The sequence below is a fragment of the Camponotus vicinus genome, unplaced genomic scaffold (assembly GCF_025532165.1).
Source record: "Camponotus vicinus isolate PSW18456_S1 unplaced genomic scaffold, iyCamVici1.0 SCAF_8, whole genome shotgun sequence".
NCBI classification, from domain to species: Eukaryota; Metazoa; Arthropoda; class Insecta; order Hymenoptera; family Formicidae; genus Camponotus; species Camponotus vicinus.
In genome coordinates this window covers 18,659,724-18,682,095 of record NW_028141980.1, presented here as the reverse complement: position 1 = coordinate 18,682,095, position 22,372 = coordinate 18,659,724, and the positions used below count along the sequence as shown (strand labels likewise).

Genomic DNA, 22,372 nt, shown 5'->3' with positions numbered 1-22,372 from the left:
ATTTCTGTAAATAAACAAATATTTATAAATATGTTTATTTTCATCAATATTTTTTTAATTGATTCTATTTCTTCGACACTCATTCGAGGTTTTGAACATAATTAAATATGTATTGCAAATATGTAAATACTACAAATAACTGCAAATAATTGCGCGTGAAAAACGACTGAATTTCTTAACTTGCAATTGCGTTAAAGCGCTGTGATTCAATTTCGAGCATGGACTATGAGAATCAAACATAGTTGTGCATCAATCAATCGATAAAGTGCACTATATGGCGCTAATTTAAAACGTAAATATATGGCGATATTAAAACACATAAATCTAGTGTAAATAAATAAATAAATATATATATATATATATATATATATATATATATAAATTAAATAATTTAAATAATTTAAATATATTAAATATAATCGAGCATTATGAATATCGAAGAGATCAATTGACTGCTCTTAATAATACTATGCATATATTCTGTTCCCGCTGCTTTAATTATTGTGCACAACTTCATGTGTCAAATGTGTCAACACATCGTGTCGCCATCTAGCTTATTACGTCATCTGTGTCTAAATTCGGCCCAAGTGGCCCAACTGCTGTCCTGTCGTCGGTGTTGTTATTCAAGAAAATCGATATCGATTCGGGAATGTCGGGATCCTTATTGACTGCCTAAAAATGAGAATTTGTAACGTGATACTGTCGAATACGGCCCAATAATGAAATAAACTATCGTTCTAGGTGTTCGAAATAATTATATCGCGTGTTATTATTACCAGCACTTGTGCTCTATCGACGATACTGTTTATCTCTAGAAACTTCAAATAAACATTATTCAGCTGTCGGTTGTTTATCTGTTTATCTCCGGAAAGAGGAATATCTCTCGATAAACGACCGACAGGAGTAAGTAGTGCAAGTAATTTACGTGTCATTCGTCGGTTTTCGCGCACGTCCTCGACATGCATCGTATTCGTTTGAACGGTCTCGCGGCAAAATTATGGAGGAGATCCAACACGCCGGTTCATCGGAGATCGATTGCCGGCCAGGACTCGCTTGTTTACGGATCCGAGGTCGCGGCAGCCCGGAAAAATGGACTGCCAATCGTGGCCCTGGAATCGACGATCATCACGCATGGCATGCCGTATCCTGATAATTTGAACACCGCGCTAAAAGTCGAGGACGCGGTCAGAAAGCAAGTTCGTACAGCATGCTTTTGAATGTTTTTTTTTTTTCGATCTGATCCAGCCATAAATATCCAAAATATAAAAATTTATAAATATCTATAATTATGTGTCCCTTTTCGTGCATTTGATGTTAGCAGTAAGGATCTTTGTCATTTAAATTAATACTATAAATTTTGAAAACTCACACATTAGAAGTTACTTTTTTTATTTGCCAAAATATACATGATTATATCATGTTATTGTGTTATTTATTATTTCACTTATTCTTTCTGAGCCATCTCAGAATTTTGACTTTTTTGAAAAGCAATTTTATTTGATTATTTCATCCAAGAAATATAAAATCCATAAAATAATATAAAATCCATAACTTTTTAAAAATTTGATGAGAGATTTATTTACATAATTATCTAATATTAGATTATAAATTATAAATTAAACTAGTGCGACTGTAAAAAGTAATCCAAGTAACAGTGTTGGCAAATTTTTTTTCAGGGTGCTGTACCTGCAACAATAGGAATCATAGGTGGAAAGGTGCATGTAGGCTTAAACAACGAACAATTGGAGATCCTATCTAAAGCAGACCCTGCAAAGACCGTGAAGTGTTCACGCAGAGATATCTGTTTCATTGTATCACATGGATTAAATGGTGGTACAACAGTCAGTGCCACAATGTTGATTGCGCATGCAGCAAATATTCCAATAATGGCAACAGGTGGTATCGGTGGAGTTCATAGAGGAGCTGAGATGACTTTCGACATCAGTACAGATTTGACAGAACTTGGATGTACACCGGTAGCAGTTGTCTGCTCTGGTGTTAAATCTATCTTAGACATTGGCAAAACCTTGGAATATTTGGTAGGTATATGAAAATATGTTTATTTCTATATAATGCTTATTAATATGTATTCATTACTTTATTTCCAGAAATTGACATAGAAATGTAGTTTTTATGCTCGTAGGAAACTCAAGGAGTACCAGTGATAAAAATTGGCGAAACGCCAGAATTTCCAGCTTTTTATTGTTCTGAGACATTGGATAAAATAAAAGCACCGTATAAAGTTTCCAATGCTAAGAAAGCAGCTAATATTGTGAAGACGCAAAGGGCATTGGGCATTAATACAGGGATATTATTTGCAGTATCGATTCCCGAAAAATACACATTAAAACCTGATATTGTAGATTGTGCTATATCTGAAGCTTTAGAAAAAGCCACTGTCATGCATGTGACGGGCAAGCAAGTTACGCCATTCCTTTTAAATGAACTCAACAAGATTACATGTGGTCAGTCCCTTGAAGCAAGTGAGTAAACAGAAACTAACAGATTGCAATATGGTAGAATATTATTCTTACACCCATTTAAAATATTTGTTTTTTCAACCATTTTGCAGATATAGCTCTTATAGAAAATAATGCCAAAGTTGCGGCTGAGATTGCTTTGAATCTCTGCGAAAAATCTCGGATATCCTGCGTGCAAGGATCGGTACAATCGATAATATCGAAGCGAAAACCGGTAAGTTTGGAAAGAAAATAAAATTTTCTAAAAAAATTTAAGACACAATGTTGGAAAATTATTTACCAATGTACCTTATCAAGACATATCGTATTCAAGGCTAAACATAGTGTTAAATATAGCATTCCACTATCTCTATTGATAACAATACTTGAAATATACTGAAACGTCTTATTTCAGATAGTAATTGGCGGGGCTGTCTTGGATACTATTGTGCAAGTGAAGGAAAAAATAAACGTAAGTCAAAAACGTCACAATCAAAATTATACTAAATAACCAATTTTTCTTATATTCGTATTACATAATATAGTTATAGAACAGTAACAGTATTTATATACAATTACCACCATATTCTTTTTTTTTTCTTTTTATGTACACTTAATAATATCAAATAATGGGAACTCTCGCGTATTTATATATAGAATAGAGGGGAGGAATACGGTGTATATTAACAAACGTTTTATAGAATAGCAAACCTATGAGATACGGCCGTTGCAATAATTAGCGGCATATCTCTATGACTTAATTAAATACAGACGCAAGCTTGTTGATACGATATTATGAGAGGTTCACCAAACGTAAACGCGCTATTGAGCTCGATTGTAACACTACATGTAATTATTTAATGTTTGTCCTTTCTTCACTAACACAGTCTTCTCACAGATATACTTTGTTTCGCGTCATATTTCGTCATCTTTATACAATATTAAAGTAATCAAAGCTTTTAAATATGCATACTTCCGATATCGCGCTACAGTCACTCTATGAAATGTTTCATTTGTGGCATTACACGCGCAAATAGAAACGGATCGATTCGTCAAGAAGCTGTGTGGTTGAGTGACCTTTATACAAACGTATCTTCAAATCGAAACTACATACATGTTTTATTATAATATGCAGATCTGCAAGAGAACAGCATCATTCAGTATTAAAAAAGATGACACGCAAGATGTTTGTAAATTTTTATTCATATCTATCTTTTTTCGCCTAATGAAATTTCCATAAACTATCGTTTCTTATTGATTAATCCGTCGATCTAACGTGCAATGCCATAAATGACTAATTATTCGATACCTAGTTTAAGATATAATAAATTGGATCTTAAGCAGGCACTATTCAAAGCTCCCTGTCGCGTTCACTTTTCTTCAATTTGTATATTACATTAGATACCAATCCGTTTTACAAATCACTACGTTCGTTTGAACTTTGAAGTCTTTCTTGCAGTGTGGTTGTATAATATGAAGATATATCGCCGGAATAAAATATAACCATCTAAAATTTCTCGCTCTTTTTTTTTCTTTTTTTTTTTTATAGTAGATGATACATTAATATGAGAACCGAAGCGAATTTAAATATTTCAAAATGTGATATAGGTTTCGTACATTTTTTTTTCAAACGTATCTTTTTATTCGACTAATTAATTAAAAAACGATTAATCTATCTCTTGTATATAACATCTTTATATACATTTAGTGGCAGAGGCTGTGTGTCTGCGAGGTGTAAGCTTTTTGACGTTATTATTAGCTTATTACATTCAACGATAACTCGATGGTCTGATTAAGAAAGAATGATCGGACTTACGCATTGTTGGTAAACTTTGGAAAGGGATCGAAGGGATCGACTTTATATCTTATCGCGAAAACACGCAATATTTCACATGCTAATAGTGGCCTAAGAATGTTTCAGGCAATCTTCGAGATTAATAATTACCCTGTTGTCCAGACTAGTGTAATTATACTTGGAGATGTGTGGAACAGCAGATTTCACGATGCACATAAATCCAACTGCGACAGATAGATGAACATAAAGTGTCCCGTTCAGTAGCATGACAGAGACGCGCATGGCTTCGAACAGTTAACAGATAATGTCTCGGTTTTTCCTTAAGCAGACGATCGACACGTAGTATTATCTATATTATATGTCGATATATATATACAACCTATCTACTCTATCTCTTTCTCTCTATGTGTATCTCTTATCATTGCATTCCCATTAAATGTATAACCCTAAGATTCCTTTAAGCCTAACTAGGAAGCCAATTATTTCGAGTTTACCCTATGTCTTTATTGTTTATAAAATGGATCACCATTATTGAGATAAAACAGGCATCCTGATGAAGCGTGTGAAAAAAAATTCGAAAGATGAAAGTGAAATAATATCTGCGCTCTACGTTTACCTTAGCCCAATAATGGCGATTCAATTGCAAGGAACAAATCAGTACAAGCTACTTGCGTGACGCGTATTTTTTAGATGTATATATGTAAAAGCAATTGTTATAGGAATTGTTTAATTGTCGCCTATTATTTATTGGATATTGGAAATATTTCTCTCTCTCTCTCTCCCTCTCTCTATCTTTCTCTTGTTCTCTTTTACGCTTTCTGTTCTATTATTAACGAAGGAAGTAAACAAACTTTCCTTGTTTAAGATTCATCCAAATAGATGTATATTCGTTTTATCGGAGAATAGGGGACGAGAATCAATTTGGCAGTATCTCACAATATTCTCTCGTAACTATCATAATTATCCTCAAGGGTCTAAGAATCGTTATAGAGTTTTATGAATATAGTCGTGTGATTCAATAATTCATCAGGCGGCAACGTTCTCGAGAAGCGTAGTTACCTTGTCTAGACAGACATACAGGTTGTATTATTAAAGAGAAATGTACGCGTAAAAAAAATGTGTAATTCTAAGTTTCTTTTCGAACAACGAAAGCTGTTGACAAGTCTTGAATTGAAGGTTCTTTTAATTGGCATTGACTAATTTTTCTTCTTTTTGTATAGGACATCGATTTTAATTTAATATAATAAAGCCATCACGAATTCGAAAAATATTCAAAAATATCTAGAAAAACAAGACAGAGATCTTTTAGATATCTTGGCGACGTAGAAAGAAAAAAAGAATAAAAAGAAAGAAAATGTAATTGTATCCTTCTATTAAGATAACGCATTAATATTCTAGATAGGATCAAAATTTATAGGAGATATCCGATTACTAACTCAGAATTTTTAATTCACTCGCAGAATTGTCATCTCGAAGATAATCGAAATGGAAATCCGGTGCCTCAAGAGCCTCGTATGCCATAATATATAGTTACTCTCGGGACTGTGTGATATACTACCAGCATGATTCGTATGACTTAATTTTCGCATGAGAAACAACACGATGAACGATATCCGGTACATTGATGACACGATCGATGATGCCTTACTCGGATGGGAAGCATAAGAAAGTCTTACGACTAAAAATAAATCTACCAAAGTAGTTACACCGACCGCGAGGACGGAAGGACATGCATATATGTATAAGATATACACTTGCGAAGAGAGTTCAGGGCAGTTGATGAGTAACTCGCGACATAATGTCGACGCACACAAATATAGCGAAAGCTTATAGGGAAAAAAAAGAGTATAAAAGTCAGAAGACTAAAGAGAGTAATTTCTAACGATCATTTAAAATTAATATATACCTACCTTTATAACTCTCGATATCGACGATGACAAAATTAGCATACGACTGTGAGAATACGAACCGTAAATAGAACTATTTTTCGACTATCCTTCAAGCGGGGTGAGTTGCTCGTGAGCCGCATATTTAAGGAATCATAGGGCAACGACGTTCCGAATCAGCCTTGTTCTTTCCGATGGCATAAAATTGGCATAAAATCGATCGAGTTTCATTTTTACGCGAAAACTTCAAACTCAAACTTCCCTTCGCGAGTTTCCTTACAAAACGGAGATACTCTTATTACTGTATATACGTTTTGATTTGGTCTTTCGTTAATGTATAATTCCACCGTGATATCGATTCGTGAATGCTCTTGGTCTCTCATGTGTTTCAGCGTTCAACGCCAACATCTGTCGCCATGGTCTTTCTTAGTGTTACCATGTTAAGTATACACTATCACGAATCGGCAGACTTAAAGGTAAAAGGGGACAAGCTATAAGAGACAAGTTATGCAGTGGTTGTCAAACCCTTTCACTCTTGCCGATTTGATCGACACAACGATGACGACAGCGTTTCCTCCACCGTCTGTTGAATTCGCGCCAGCCAGTAGCTCGCTGTATATTTTACCTTCTCGAAAGAAACTAAAACGCCTGAGAGAGTATGTGTATACGTTGTCGTTCTATTTGTATAGCGGTATGTCGGCATGCCGCCGATTGCTCCTGTACAGGAAACGATTCGAGGTGTTTCGCCACCATCTCCATAGTCAGGTACGCTTACTCTGACTATTCGTTACCGTTACGCCTGTGCCCGGACTGGCCCCGTTCGATAACAGCAATCTGCGATTAAACTCACGCATTTCGTAATTGTTGTTGCCGTTGCTTTTCTCACGACCGGCTGTGCAATTGTTGTGGTTGTTGGCCGAAGTAGGTGTCGATTCTTCGAGTATTAACGCGCAATGGCTATTGGTGTCACTGTCAGCGCCGCCGTCTTGCAGATTGTTCGCCAACAACGGATGCCGGCCGGTATTGCACTCGTCCGATTGCAGCAATAGGGACGCGTTGCCTAGAAACGAGACGATGTTTATTTCCCAAATTAGAGAATAGACTCTGCGTAGTCTGTAGTATCTTTCATTGATGTCTTTTTCTTTTTTCTCTTCTTCTTTCGTTAGATATATATGCTTGGCACGAAAAGCTACCGTCTCTGCCAAGTACACATATATACTGATTAAGATTGTCATTAATTTTCTGCCTCTGTTCTGTTATAGATAACAGTGGCTACTAGGATATCTAAGTATTCGAAGCGGATTTTTTAATCTATACATATCCGAGCAGACATCTATTAGTTCAATGTCATCGGATAAGAACTCTATTTCAACAATTTGGCTAATAGCTAAGAACTAGAATCTAGATAATGAACTTTTGGCATCTGAATCATCGATGTCAGGTGACTCTGCGATCCTACAGGATTTTTACAGGTGAGAATTACATTAAACTGAATCTTACCGGAAGGCGTCATCGCGTTAGGCAGAGTTGTGCGTCTGACGATGCTGCCGTTATTGGCGGTTTCCGGCAGCACTTGGCAGAAGAGCGCAGATTGCGCGAATGGCGTAGTCGGCGGTGGTGGTTCCCTTAACAAACGTATCTTCTGTATCATCTCCCGTATCTCATAGCGTAATATTCCGAGGAAGCAGAGCTTAGCAAAGGCGATCACGCAAAAACCCAGGACGAACAGCAGATCCGCTGTTTTTCTGAGCCAGCGTACGAGCGTTTCCTCGCAGCCGCGTCCGTACGGATTCTGGCAGGGATCACTCGCGTTCATGCTCGGCCCGCAACAAGTTTGTGGCCAGCGGGAGTTTGGGAAGTCTTTAGGCCCGGTTACCCCGCAACACGCAAATTCTCGCTGAAGTCGGTCCCACTGCTCGCTGAATCGTGTTTCCTTACCGTAGTCTACCTGCAAATGCCAACGAGAAGTCATCATATTCAAACACTAGAAAGCATTAATCGATCGGAGGACTTGAGGCCCACAATCTCTCGAATTAAGAAGCGAAAAATTGCATAAATTCTTTTCTCGCAATCATTATACAGCAAGATAAATTAACTTTTTCGCACACTATCGCTTGCTCTTTTGATGGTATAGTTTGATTAAATATAAAATTGAAAGCTTTCAAGTTGTCTACTATTATTAATAAATGAATAATATACAAATCAATTAATTATTGTATAATTGAATTTATATTTATGTTTGCACAAGAAAAATGGACTTAATTATAACATTTACAATCATCATCTTTTGCGAATCTCTTTTATCAAATACAAATTTATGATACATAGAAAAGTTGTATGTGATAAAAATATTCGAATATTCAATAGTCTAGACAAAAATTTTGAATTTTTCGCTTCTAATAAACCCAATACTCTTACAACGAGAGCCAGGAGCTTTATCAAGGATAGAATCTGAGAAGATGTTCGCACCTGTAAACGCAGCCTGAGCGTGGGCCTGAGCTCGGTACGCATCTTCTCGAAACGGAATATCCAGGCGACGCCAACTACGGCGTCGCCGAACAGCAGTACCAACAACAGTATCCAGTAGAAATGAAGCAGCCGGGCGCTGAGTCGCCTGGCGGCGATGCAGCCGAGCAATTGCACCAAGCCTAATTGCGCCGCCAATGCCAAATAACCGTAAAGCGCGGTGGGGTCGTAGACGCGAGGTACACCCGGCACCACGTGGCGACGTGGATCGCCGGTGAATAAGAGGGTCTGCGACACCGCGGCGGCGAAGCCGACCGCGCTACCGAGCAACACCAGGTTACAGGCGTAGATCCAGAGACGGTAATATCGCATCGCGATGTCCTGACCACCGCCGGCGAGTCGTTGGGACGTCACCGACGACGGCGCCTCGTCGGCGACGCAATCGTGGCTACTGCTGCTCCTCCGGGCGCCGCCCCTCTTGAAGACGTTATTATTATTGATATTATTATTGTTATTATTGTTATTGTTATTGTTGTTATTTGTAGTAGTCGTGGTATTGGTATCGGTCGAGTGCCGATGCTCCTCACGATCGTCTAACAGAAAGAGAAAGGGCGGCTTCGCGCTGCAGTCCTTCGTCGCTGTCTTTTGGCTGTGCGTCGACTGCGGGGTGACTGAACGTTGCAGCAGCATCACCGTCATACTATCGTGCCACCCTGGTGTGCGTGTCCTCGTCGTAAGGATTGATACCCCCGCGAATATGGAGGGTTGAGTGGGAGAGACGGGCCAGCGCGTTGCACCGTTAGTGGTGGCCGCCGCCGCGGTACTTACGACGTTAGGAAGAGGAGGAGGAGGAAGAGGAGGAGGCCGATCCTCTACTTGAAATCGGCGCGAATCACGCGATGCACGTCGTACTGCATCGCCGCACCGGAAGGTCGTTCGTGGTAGCGTTCATGGTTCCCCTCGTGTCACGCGCACTTCAAATTGTCGTGCACGTTGAGCGCCGTCTTGGACGTCTTCCGGTAACCGTGGATGTTCTTCCTGCGGATATACAGAACATAATGAAACATGTGAGAGAAATGGAGATTTTTGAATAAGTATTCTCGGGTCTATCTCTTTTAGTACTCTCTATATCATTCGATAATCGAATAATTCTCAATTAGAATTCTACAATTTTTAAATCTTTGATTTTTGATCCTAGATCCTCTGCATCGTACAGACTTCCCCCTCCCTCCGCTTCACAAGCTTAACACGGAATTCAACGTTCAACGTGCGTGCATTCGAGTCGAAGCCAGAAGTGGGAGAAAGCTAGCGTGTACCTCAGCGGATTGTATTTCTTTCTGACAGTTGTAGCGTGCGATAGGCGATTCTATTTATCGATTTTCCGCCACCTAGCTCTATGTAGCTTCTCCGAGGAGAGACAGAGATAAATCGCGCGAGATAGAGAGAGGATATACGCCTGAGTGAGTGTATGAAGAATCGAGAAAGAACTCGGAAAGATATATTCGATAGTTGCGAAGAAAGACATACAATAATAAATAGACGAAAATATTTAGAGAGAAGCACAATTTACCACGACAAGAAGATGAAAATATACGAGAGACACAATGAAAATATACAAAATAGAAAGCAAAGGAGATTACTGTTTTCAAACATGTAAATTTAGGAAATAAGATTTTGGAAACGAGAAGAAAACGATCTCGATGTAAAAGTATCTCGCCTCGAGATCTCTTCATCAGGATCGCACCACGGCGATAGAGGAACTCGATTTTGCCAAAGCGATGCGCCAAAGCGTGCTCTCGTTTCCATACATCGGCACTCGCGTTGCATGCAGGCCGCTACCACGAGTATATGCTAGTGACGCATTGTAATGAAAACACGGAAGAGCGAGAGAGCGGTAAGGGCCCATCGATCGTTCAAACCCTGCGCGCGCTCTACACCGCTACACGACTACGAACGAGGAACATATATGTATATATACATATATATATATATGTATATATATATAGAAACGAGAAAGCAAGAGAATGAGAGAGAGAGAGAGCGCATTACCTTCTTTCGTTAACGAAGAAACGATCCCCAGCGTGTCAGACAAGCAGTCAACGTCCTGGCCGGCGTCCAGTACTGCTTATTTTACATAATTTTGCGGAGGAAAAAAAAGGAGAAGAGTCACGCGCGGATCGATGTCGCACGCGGCATCGCGTGCAATCTTTTCTCGATGCCGGATGCCGGAGCGAGGAACGAAACCTACTGCACCGCCTTCTACAGAGATGGATGGTGGACGGACGGACGAGCGTGATAAAAAAAGATTATCGGATAGCCTTTAATTAGATATCGATACGAGTGACATATTCCCGAAGAAGAGGAGGCGCGAAAAGAGAGAAAAAGGACGACGAGAAGAAACGCGCGCGCGCACACAAACACACATACACATGTATAAGATAAGGGGTAGGAGGAGGGCGAGGAACGAGAGAGGATTAGAAGGTGGTAATGGATGTAGGGAGGGAATGTGGCGTTATGCAATCTTCCTCCCGACCTTCCCGAAGGAATTTATCGTAGCAAGCAAATGCTTTGTCCTATTTTCGCCGCGTGCGTCGGTTACGCCGTCACTCGAATTCGTCCTTCAGCTTTGCTAATCGCATAATCGAACCGCTGGATCGCGCCGTCAAGGATACGCGCATCCTTGAACGCGAGCATACTTTGAATCACTCTCTTCGAGAGATGCATTTCCGTGCTTCAAGGTTTTAACGCAAAGCTGAAACAATCGCGATCTCTTCACCAGAAGTTTAACTTGCGATGACACAACGGGGGAAGACACATTATTACGAAGACGTAAAAGAATGATGCCGCTAACCCTCCCGGTTTATTCGATTCCCTTAGATACCTCTGCATAAGATTCCTCGAGGCGAAACACGCACAATGTCAAGAAGGAGAGCCTTTCTAAAAGTAGCTCGGTGTCTTTATGAACTTCGACAGAAATTTCTGCCTAGAAAAAAATCCCTTCTTCAGAGGAGATTCTTGCCATCAGAGAGGAAGTCCTTTTCTTCACGAAGAAGTCTTTCCACTCGAGAACTCGTCAATTTCACTTCTCCTACGTGTGCTTACTTCACATAAAACACTGGAAAAAAATCCAAATCTCAAATCTTCGCGTTTCGTTACTGACCTCGGATTGCTCTTTTTACGACGCAAATTCGCACATCGATGATCGGCACCTACGTACACGCAAATCGCTGCGTAGGCGCGATCGTTCGCCGAAAACGCGAATCGTTACAACCGGGTGTCGTCAGTCGGGTCGACCGTACAGCGGTCGGGGCGTACACGAGGAACGTAATCGTCGTCGTCGTCGTCTTCGTTTTCGTGTAGCCCGTAGCCCTGCTTCCACGGGCATCGCCGCGAGAGTCCTCGGTAACGTCGTCCACGTCGTTCATGCCAGTCACCCTCTTTTCCTCGTCATGCGTCCCCTCGTACTCGCGACACCTTTCACCACCAGCGTCGTGACGACGTCTCCCTCGACGGTGTTTTCGGATTTGACCTTTTCGCCGGCGTCGATGGTATCTCCTTTGTTCCGATCACCGTCCTCCTGATCGCAGTCGACACTTGACAAGGCCGCCGCCAGCCGTAGCGCATGTCGCTCGTACGACGCTTCGTAGAGCGGCGCGATGCGCTGACACTCACTGCCACGAATCACGCAGAGTCGAGAGCTTGACCGAGCGTCGCGACGCCGCGGCTACGATGCTCGACGCTTCTCGTCCGGCGCATGAGACAATATTATACGTTACGGGAGGACGCACGCGACTCTTCTCTCCCTCTCTTTCTCTATCTATCTATCTGTTTATCTACCTACCTATCTACCCACCTAACTAGCTAGCTATCTATATCGTATACTCTCTCCATCTCCTATCTATCTCGTCAACGCGGCGCCGAGGATATGCGAACCGGAAGATAGTCGAGGACAGCGCCCGAGATAGGCAACCGGAGTGGCGACGAATGATGGCACGAGACTCGGGAAGGCGCCGTCGTTTGAGAAATGGACTGATAGAGGGAAGACACGAAGGGAGAGTCCGCAAGGGCGGATGATCAATCGCCTAGAAAAAGCGAGTTCCACTTTGGTTCTTCGTGGATCCGCGAAGTAAATTTTTATTCTATAATGTTATTATTTTGTTTATTTTGTAGTAAAAAGGAGTCAATGAAACCCGCTTATTCGTAGATTGAAAATAGGATCATCTGTGAGGAATGTAGCATGTTTGATCGATGAGACTTGTTCGCGAGGGGTGCGTACATCTTCAACTACAGCGTTGAATATAGAAATAGAGTTGACGTAGAAGAGGTGGAGAGATACAAATGTCCGGTCGTATATTACTACCGGACGTGATAGAACTGCGAAAAGAACAGAGAGAGAGAGAGAGAATGAAAATACATATGCATCAGTTATACACTATAGAGGAACGGGGAAGAGAGCGGAAAAGCAAACATAGTTTAGCTACCACAGAGAGGGTTCTTGTATTGTTTGATTCAAGTACCTGCTCTCAATCACGTACCGAAATGAATCTTCGACATGTAATTAAATCACTACAAACCAGAAAAATGCGAGCACATCAAAGCATCTCTTGTTTTCAGCTGTTTTTCAAAAAAAAAAAAAAATAAGAGATGCTCTCTTCAAAGATAATATTATTGTTTTGCTATTTTTATCGTTTCTTCTACAAAAATATAACTCCAGGATTAAAAATTAATTTGCAGTCGAGTCTATGTTAATTCTAAAAGATCTTGAAGAGAGTAATTGCTTTCAGTACGATGGCAGGACACATGTCGGGCAAAACAGACGTAGTTGCGGCGGAGTTGCTCGAAATGTTGCCGATGCACTAATCAAGCTCGGTTTGGAGAACACGCGGTTGATATCCGTCGTTGGCAATGACGAGTATGGAAAGGTCATTCTTGAAAGTTTAGGAACTGGCGGAAAAATTGTAAAACAAATGTCAGACGTGAACACTGCCAGGTATGAATTATAATCTTGCTATAGCTTGCTACTCGTTTGATGGGCAATAAGAATTGTCTAACAGGTTCATTATATTACAGATTCACAGTGATAGTGGACGTTAACGGTGAATGTCAATTCTGTATCAGCGAAGTGGAATCCTTTACCGCGATCACCCCGGAGATGATAAAAGAATATCAGTCGTACCTCGAAGAAGCTAGTCTTATCGTTCTCGATGGAAATCCCGGATTGGATACCCTGCGTTGCGTGCTCGACATCGCATCGCAAGCAAACGTTCCAGGTGAGTGAAAATTTCTGTATAATAATTTACCTCTGTTCTACGAAAACGAATATTTTCTTTATTTAGTATCTTACATATCTATAAAAGTGTTATACATAATTCCAACTTTTTTGTACAAAAGTATTACTTATATAAAATATATATATGCGTAAAAAGATAATAAAAAAAATTATCTGGATATGCGAGTATAACAATGGACGGATATTATTCACGCACAAGAGCGAATTAGTTCGAAAAAATCCAACACAATTAATTTGAAAAAAATGAGAATCTCATCACGTATTTTTTATCGAATTTTTAAAGTTTATCTAAAAACATTAGGTAAAAAATAATTGGCTGGATTGAAGTTACACTTAAATATGTAAAAGTTTTTTTAAGAAACACATCTCGTGCTCTTGTTCAATTTAACAGCAATAAAAGTTTTGTGCAAAAGCTCTCTATCAAATATTATATATATCTGCTTTAATATTATATATATCCACTCCTTGGTGGCAGTCCATGATGAGACTGAGGATTTGGATGCATCTGCATTACCAAATTGCGAGATTCTTTACGTAATTTATAACCAGCTCGCGCATCTAGATAGAAAAAGAATGCAGCAAATCCATGCAACATGAATGATATGACTGCAAAAGCATACGACCATGATAAGTGATTGAAATTTGGATACATTAACCAATCTCGACGCCAACATTGCCCACCGAATATGGATACTGATAAAAAGAGGAGCACGCCTGCAACGAAAAAACGTTCAAAATTAAAATCTGATCCTTTTCTTCTAACTTTAATGTTAGAGCTCACTTACTGGCAACTGCATCGCACACGAATACGACAGATGAAAGAATCCATTCATAATGCAGGACAAATCTCAATGGCCATCGTACCCAGATCAGGCTTATCACCAAGAAAGCAAAGAGAGAAAGTAATAAAGCCAGTGTAACAAATGCTTGTACAATCATGAGCCACACTGGCAACAGCCATTCTCTTATGACATAATATTCTTGTGAAAAGATATGATGACAACCATCGAATTGCTTGTCAAATTGGTAGTAAGGATAACGAAATTGTTCGAAACAATACTCCCAGAGTCCCATGTGTTTAAAATTGCTGAACGTCTCCTCGTATGATTCTATCCAATATGGGCTGGAAATTATTGAAAAAATGAATAACACTGCTTTGCAATCTTATATGCACGTCAAGAAATAATTATATCAAGTCAAGAGATAGCAAAATTGTTACTTAATTTTAGAAAAATAGTATATTTACCTTATAAAAGCTATCATTAAAAGAAATAGTGCTACGAAGGTGATTCCTCCGCCGAAAACAACGGCGTCTATTAACGAAAGCAGAAGTAATTAGAATATTCGAAATGATGCTTCAACAATCTAAGCTTAATTAATTACTTACTGGAAGCCCTGTGATATTCCTGTTTATCCACCGACATAGTGAACTCTCGACACTTGGCTCGCGAGCCTACTTTGACGTAAAGTCGATCGACTCAAATTATTTGGTCATTGATGATTATTGTTTTCGTTTCGTTGCTTCTCTTTCATGTAGAAACACTTGCCACACCTTGCGTTGCAGCATTGCTGCCAACCTTATTAGACTACGACGTTATTGTACTTTACCAACAGATGATATAATCCAAACAGATGATAATATAGTATATTCCTCTAAAATTATATGTATATGTGAATTATTAATTATATATTTTTTATATAGAATTTTATATACACAATTATATATACAAATTTGCAGCCTCACATCAAGAGATATAATTTAATTGAATTTAAGATATACAGATTAAAGTGAAAGTGATACAGGATATGTATAAAATAAAACATTTAAGATGATATATTGAGATGATATAATCCAAACAGATGGTAAAATATAGTACATGGCTCCAAAATTATATGTGTGAATTATTAATTATATATCTTTTTATATAGAATTTTATATACACAATTATATATATAAATTTGCAGCCTCACATCAAGAGATATAATTTAATTAAATTTAAGATATACAGATTAAAGTGAAAGTGATACAGGATATATATAAAATAAAACATTTGAGATGATATAATCTAAATAGATGGTAAAATATAGTACATCGCTCCAAAATTATATGTGTGAATTATTAATTATATATCTTTTATATATAGAATTTTATATACACAATTATATATACAGGGTGAATCAAAAGTATGTTTTAAAAATTTGTGAGCGTGTTCCTGGATAAAAAGGAAGAACAAATGTTCATATGAACATATGGTCGCAAATGCTTTGTTGTCGAGATAATGGACATAAATCAGCAGTATCAAATAATGCTTTATTTGAACGTTTACAATTTTGTTATTGTTGTTTGTTTTTTTTCGTTCAAATAAAGCATTATTTGATACTGCTGATTTATGTCCATTATCTCGAAAACAAAGCATTTGCGACCATATGTTCATATGAACATTTGTTCTTCCTTTTTATCCAGGAACACGCTCACAAATTTTTAAAACATACTTTTGACTCACTCTGTATAAATTTGCAGCCTCACATCAAGAGATATAATTTAATTGAATTTAAGATATACAGATTAAAGTGAAAGTGATACAGGATAAAATAAAACATTTAGAATTAAAAATTTTATTTGACAAAGGACGGAGTATAAAATTTATTTGAATATCTCTGATTGATTTCGTTATTAAAACAGCCTAAATTTTATCAGATATATTCGCGTTAGAGAATGTAAGTCTATATGTGCGATAATCGTACATTTTGTGCGTAAAGTTTAATGATGATATACATACATATAGAAACAATATATAGAATGCTTTATAAATGGAAAAAATTAGTGATAAAAGTGACTGTGCAATACTTATTAGAATGGATAAACAATTTTTAAAATGTAATAAAATGTAATAAATTTATAGAATGTAATTTTTTAAGTATAATCTGTGATTGGTTACATTTTAAATACTTTTATTTTATTAAAAAAAATTATCATTTGGAATAAAAAAAAATGTATAAAAACTTTTTTTACATTATTCAGTTTTAAAAAGTTTCTTCTGCTATATTTTGAAGCATGAATTATATAAAACATCCTATATATTTACAATATATAATGGTAACACTATTATACAATACTATCGTCCTACATATAAAGAGATATATAAAATATACAAAAATATTAAACTTACGTATCTCATTCTAAACTTAAAATTAAATTAAAATATGAATTTGCTTTTGTACATTCTACAAAAAGAGATTCATCTATGATAGTTTTGAACATTGTGGACGGAATGATATTAAAGTTTTAGTTTATAGATGCTTATGCGCAATTCTCATGAACACATTATCGAACAATCGTCATGTCGTTCATTTAAGCGCGAGATTCGAGTTGAAACCGCGTTTGAGATTCTTTCAGGTAATCTCGTTTTTTTCGTTGTACATTTGCCTCTACCAAGAACAAGCCGCTTGCTACTAATGTTAGTACGGTACCTACGACACCTAGACCAAAGGACCATCCTAAATAATTATTAGCGTGTCCAGGCATCCAGCCATCTGCGTTACCAAGGCAGGCAAATATGATGACCGCTATGCCACCACTGATACCACTGGCTAGTAGCAAAAAACCAATAATAGTTATCAGCTCAATATATCTCTTTCGTTCTGGATCGCAGCACAGTGTGAAGAGTAATATCAGGAAGAATGATATTAGACCCAGCAGAAAGCATATCGTAAAGAAGACTTGAGTGGCTACCATAAACGCTGTAACAAAAAGATTCTTATATCATCAACATACTCCAATTCAATGACAGCTTGATATACATGTATTGCCATTCTCTCTAACAGCAAATTGCTCAATGATTTTGAAGACAAAACTTTATGCACACTTAACAGGTGGTTATTGATTGTGAATTTGATTGTGAAATATTTTTTAGACATTTCTCTTCATCTTTCTTTGGATATACGGAAGAAGAAAATTAAAAGTTTACATTGCAATTAAAAGGAATGATATGGTGTCTTTGGATAAGCCTTGGAAGCACTTACGAGGCAACAGGAAGCCACGAATTTCGGAGTAGCCAGCGGTAAACGGGTCATAGACCCATCTGCAGCCGACGAAGAATCGTCGGGGCGCGTCAGACTCCTGAGGATTCGGCAACGACCTGAAGCAGTGCCTCCAGAGACCGAGTCGGTCGAGCTGCGCGCCAATAATCCGCGGATCGCTGACCAACCACGCGGGCGTGCCGAACGCGACGCACACGCTCACGAACGCCACCAGGAACACGCCGACGCCGACGTTGCCGGACAGGCTTCTCTTCTTCATGTCGTCGTTCATACGTACTCCTGTCACCTGCGAAGGGAATCGCCAATCTCAAGTGGAACGCCCGCCCGACCACTGGACGCGCAACGAAGACTATAGCCTTCTCATGAAACGCTATCCCACCTGACGATCCCACGGCACTAATAAACCACACCCAGGCAGCCTGTGTTATTGGCGGAGCGAGCGGTCGAACCTAGCCGAACCTGTAAAATCTCACCTCGAACCACGCGCTAGTATCCCACGAGTTGAGAGCGTAAACGTGACGAATCGTACGTGTGTGTACGCGTATGCAGGATCGTCTGTGACAGGTGACAATGGAAAAAGAGACAATTCTCACCTGCTTGTCCCCGCCACTAGACAGATGAAGCTTCCTTGGTGGTACAATAAGCCGTAGAATGGGAAAAGAAAGCGTTCATTCTTGAGGAATGCATAAACAAGTTCTTGGGCGGGGATCCTTTTTAAAATTCATGATCTAACAACTTGTACGTCGGCCTTATACGCTCCTGGTCTATCAAGGTGCATGTGTCACATCTATGTGTCACATCTTATTTACGTGTTTCTCTATAATCCTTATGGTCGCATTCCAACCTTGATCCTGTAGGACGTAAGCGAACCGCGAATAGATGCGTTTCTCAATCTAAATCATTGGAGGAGAGGCGCGATTATTTTTCTTCTAGACCTGCTCCCTTTAACTGAACGCTTGTTAAGTTTTTTCTCTCATTTCTCTCCTCTCTCGCATATACAATACTCATTCATTGTCAGATGAAAAGTACGTCCTGTAACTCGCATGAAAATGATTTGCAGTCTCGCACGAATCATCGCTTAATGAGATTCCTCGAAGGAACCGGATGCATCACTCATCATTATAATGAGATTTTGATGCACAATTTATAATGACGCATTCGCGGATTGCGACGATTAATACAACTGCGGAAAGTTCAACGCGATCGATTAAAATAAAATTTAAATCAGGCCAACAGCTTCCGGATATATCGCGTGCACGCGAGACTTGTGTCTCATAATTAACAATGAATATGAATTCATGAAAACAAAGTAGGTCACTACGTATACAGGCATACTTAATTGATTTAATTCGCATTCGAGAATTATTACATGCAATCTAAATATCCGAGTAACAAAGACGTTTAGGAAAAATTGTTTTATTATTAATTTCTACAAATGTAATATACAAATAAGAGATTTATTCATAAAACATTATCTATTAAACTTATGTACATATATAAAAATTAGGTCCTACAAACATTTTTAGAATAATACAAATATAATGGACGGATTATTTGAGATATGTGCGTTTCACATATGTAAGCATTATTTTAAAATGCATATTGCTTTTTTACAGATAACATTTCACATATAATCTTAATGTAATAATATCAGAATAGCTCAATATATTCTATGTAATCTAAAATATGTATATATCTTATATTTGATGTATCTTCAACTTCAAAATATGTCATGTTATAAAGTACAGATGTAATGTAATGTATAAGTCTTTAAAGTTTTATTTGAATTTATATTTAACATGGCAAAAAAACATTGTTATTTGTGTTAAATTAATTAGTCTGTAAATATGTGCTAAATGGTTGTGTGTGTTTTCTGTTCCTCAGTCAATATTCGCTCTTGTTTCTTTTTGTGCCTGCGACCTTCAATTAGGAACAGAATACCAGCTGCTATCAGAGTAACGCTGCCCACAACAGCTAAGGCATAAGACCAGCCCATGTCATTGTGCTCCCAATTGGGCATCCAGTCTCGTCCATCGCCTCTGGCGCCAAATATAATCACTGATATAACACCGCATATTCCAGCTAAAGTTAAATTACCACCTGTTGCCCATAGAAGAAGCTGATACTTGTCATGGTGACGAGAGCAACAGGTGTACAAAATAGTCAGAAAACTCCCTATCAGCAATAAAGTCAGGCACAGGGTGAAAAAGAACTGCGTAGCAACAAAGAAATCAGGCAAGAGTATATCGTGTATGATGTAATATTCCTCCTCAAAGACCCACCAACAGCCATAGAATCTGGTGTCGTAGAGATGACGTGGGTCCTGGAAGCCATGGAAACATACTTGCCAAAGACCTGCAAAGATCAACACAATTTCTTGATCTGCTTTATTTTTTTGAAGATTGACATGAAATAGAAATGATTTATTGTGTTCTTGACATCATGATGGAATCTGATTTTTAGAATGACAATTATATTTAAGACCTATATGTTGGAGTTGGTTTCTTTCCATATAACCAGTATCTAATTTCTTGATGTGAATGCTAATGATATAAATTATTTTATTTATACATATGCATGTACATATACACACATTTGAAGTCTTGCATCTAATCTTACCAATCTTGACAAATTGTGGATTATCCAGTTTGCCATCAGTCTCCAACCAATTGGGTGTGGTAAATGCAATCACCACCAGAACGAACGCCACCGCCGTGCATATAGCGGCGGCTTTACCCGTCCTCGTCTTCCCCATCGCTTATGATTGTCACTCACGATACTTAATAGAGAATGAATAAGCGCAAGAAAAAGATCGTAACTTCTCGCGGTCACCGAATGTGTTATTGCCACTCACCCACCTGCGACGCCAATTCCTTCATGGAAGAGTTAGCTTCGTGCGTGAACGCTAGAGTGCGTTACATGTCTCACATCGCCCCCCTTCAAATTTCGAATTTTTTTGGTTTTTTTATTCTCGTCTTAAAACTTTATTTTAAAGAAACTTCCTTTCATGTTAATCGAGAATTAACGTAAAAAAAATTAAAATTTTTTTTAAATTCTATTTCTCATCGTGGAATCATATTTTTTTTATTAATGTTAAAAAATTTAATGCAAAAACAAGAGATTTATAATAAAAAATTTCTGATAAATAATTTCTAATAATTGAACAATTATAATCTTAATACCAATAATCTTAATAATTTCCCTTTTCTGTTACAGTTTGGTACGAGCCCACAGATATTCAAATTGCGACAAAAATATTTGAAGCTGGACTAGAATGGAGAAACATATTACATTTCATCTCACCCAATCGGAACGAATTAAAAGTCATAGGCAAATACTTTAATATTTCTATTCCTGAAAACATGGATCTGACAGCTGTGAAAAGTATAGCAGAACAATTGCTCGAATACATTCCAATTGTTATAACTACTTTAGGACCACAAGGAGTACTGGTTTGTTTGATTCTCAATTTATTTTCTGAATTAACAAAATATTTCGCCAAATTTATCAATCATTTATCTTGTAGGTGACACGCAAAGCTTTGCAAGACGAGCCCTTTTACGATAAGAGTGGAAAATTGATTACAAATTCCTCAACTGCATCTCGATTGTATCCTGCTTTGGATGTTCCAGAAAAGTCTAGCGAAATTCTCAGTGTAAGCGGCTGTGGAGATTGCCTTACAGCTGGAATAATTTATGGAATTCATAAGAATCTCGATGAAACCAATTGCATTTCTCTGGCTTTAAAAGCTGCTGCACTTTCATTGAGGTCTTTCGACACAGTTCCAAGGACACTCACGATGCTTTCTAACAGTGAATCTTAATCAATGAATCTTTATATAATTATAAACTTTTATTGTAATGAATTAGCATTTCGAGTTTTAATATTTTTATACTTGCTATAATTATTACACAAGTAGTTTTTTTCTGCTACTATAGTAAGCTCCTGTTTCCCATTGATTAGATGCGTAAACTTAAACAAGATGTTTGTAAAATCAATATGGATATTTTTCATTGACGTCGCCGTCACGTCATTGGATGAATGTTCTTATTAATAACCACTTGTATGCTTAATCAAGACAATTAATAATACTTTTAAAATTAAAAAAAAACAATCGGAATCAATTATACAAACGTAAGCTAAAACAGATATATATAATAAAACGGGTGACGCCGTATCTCCCAAAGAGCTACAACGTGCACACCATGACACGAGTCGATCGAAAGGAAGGAAAAGTAGACTCGTGGTGCACCTTCTACACCTTCCATAGAACGATAACGAACGTGTCGCGTGGCATCAGCGGGAGGAAGAGAGCGCGAGCGTGCACGAAGCTGCAGATATTAGAGACGCGAGTAGAAGCTCGGAGTGGTGGGGGACCAATGGCGGTGTGTCGGACGCAATCACGTGGCACGCTCTACATCGTAGCGTTTCATTC

General features: G+C 38.2%; 5 protein-coding genes across 8 annotated transcripts; 1 reads left to right on the top strand and 4 right to left on the bottom strand.

The window, feature by feature from the left end:
- The first annotated feature begins 547 nt into the window (after positions 1-547).
- LOC145975511 (uncharacterized) lies at positions 548-21,802 on the top strand. Of its 2 annotated transcripts, none has more exons than XM_083106042.1 (9): positions 548-1,196; positions 1,677-2,039; positions 2,144-2,483; positions 2,573-2,694; positions 2,875-2,931; positions 13,391-13,596; positions 13,677-13,876; positions 21,154-21,389; positions 21,464-21,802. In XM_083106042.1, exons 1-9 carry the CDS (start codon positions 960-962, stop codon positions 21,758-21,760), a joined length of 2,058 nt encoding a protein of 685 aa, XP_082962168.1. In that variant the 5' UTR covers positions 548-959; the 3' UTR covers positions 21,761-21,802. The 2 variants fall into 2 exon arrangements, with proteins under 2 accessions (XP_082962168.1, XP_082962169.1); XM_083106043.1 differs by lacking the exon at positions 548-1,196 and adding an exon at positions 1,235-1,320.
- On the bottom strand, positions 2,942-13,173 carry LOC145975514 (uncharacterized). Of its 3 annotated transcripts, none has more exons than XM_083106047.1 (4): positions 10,656-13,173; positions 8,610-9,644; positions 7,641-8,088; positions 2,942-7,200 (listed from the first exon to the last, which is right to left on the bottom strand). In XM_083106047.1, exons 2-4 carry the CDS (start codon positions 9,303-9,305, stop codon positions 6,902-6,904), a joined length of 1,443 nt encoding a protein of 480 aa, XP_082962173.1. In that variant the 5' UTR covers positions 9,306-9,644; positions 10,656-13,173; the 3' UTR covers positions 2,942-6,901. The 3 variants fall into 3 exon arrangements, with proteins under 3 accessions (XP_082962173.1, XP_082962174.1, XP_082962175.1); XM_083106048.1 differs by having other exon boundaries at positions 11,488-13,173; XM_083106049.1 differs by having other exon boundaries at positions 11,767-13,173.
- Pck (Claudin superfamily protein pickel) lies at positions 13,912-15,477 on the bottom strand. The gene is made up of 4 exons (XM_083106060.1): positions 15,284-15,477; positions 15,143-15,209; positions 14,682-15,019; positions 13,912-14,610 (listed from the first exon to the last, which is right to left on the bottom strand). The coding sequence occupies exons 1-4, from the start codon at positions 15,318-15,320 to the stop codon at positions 14,345-14,347; spliced, it is 708 nt and encodes a 235-aa protein (XP_082962186.1). The 5' UTR covers positions 15,321-15,477; the 3' UTR covers positions 13,912-14,344.
- On the bottom strand, positions 16,497-18,482 carry Sinu (claudin family member sinuous). Its single transcript, XM_083106061.1, has 2 exons — positions 17,920-18,482; positions 16,497-17,637 (listed from the first exon to the last, which is right to left on the bottom strand). The coding sequence occupies exons 1-2, from the start codon at positions 18,206-18,208 to the stop codon at positions 17,249-17,251; spliced, it is 678 nt and encodes a 225-aa protein (XP_082962187.1). The 5' UTR covers positions 18,209-18,482; the 3' UTR covers positions 16,497-17,248.
- On the bottom strand, positions 19,694-20,947 carry Kune (claudin). The gene is made up of 2 exons (XM_083106062.1): positions 20,557-20,947; positions 19,694-20,292 (listed from the first exon to the last, which is right to left on the bottom strand). The coding sequence occupies exons 1-2, from the start codon at positions 20,690-20,692 to the stop codon at positions 19,790-19,792; spliced, it is 639 nt and encodes a 212-aa protein (XP_082962188.1). The 5' UTR covers positions 20,693-20,947; the 3' UTR covers positions 19,694-19,789.
- Positions 21,803-22,372: the final 570 nt, after the last annotated feature.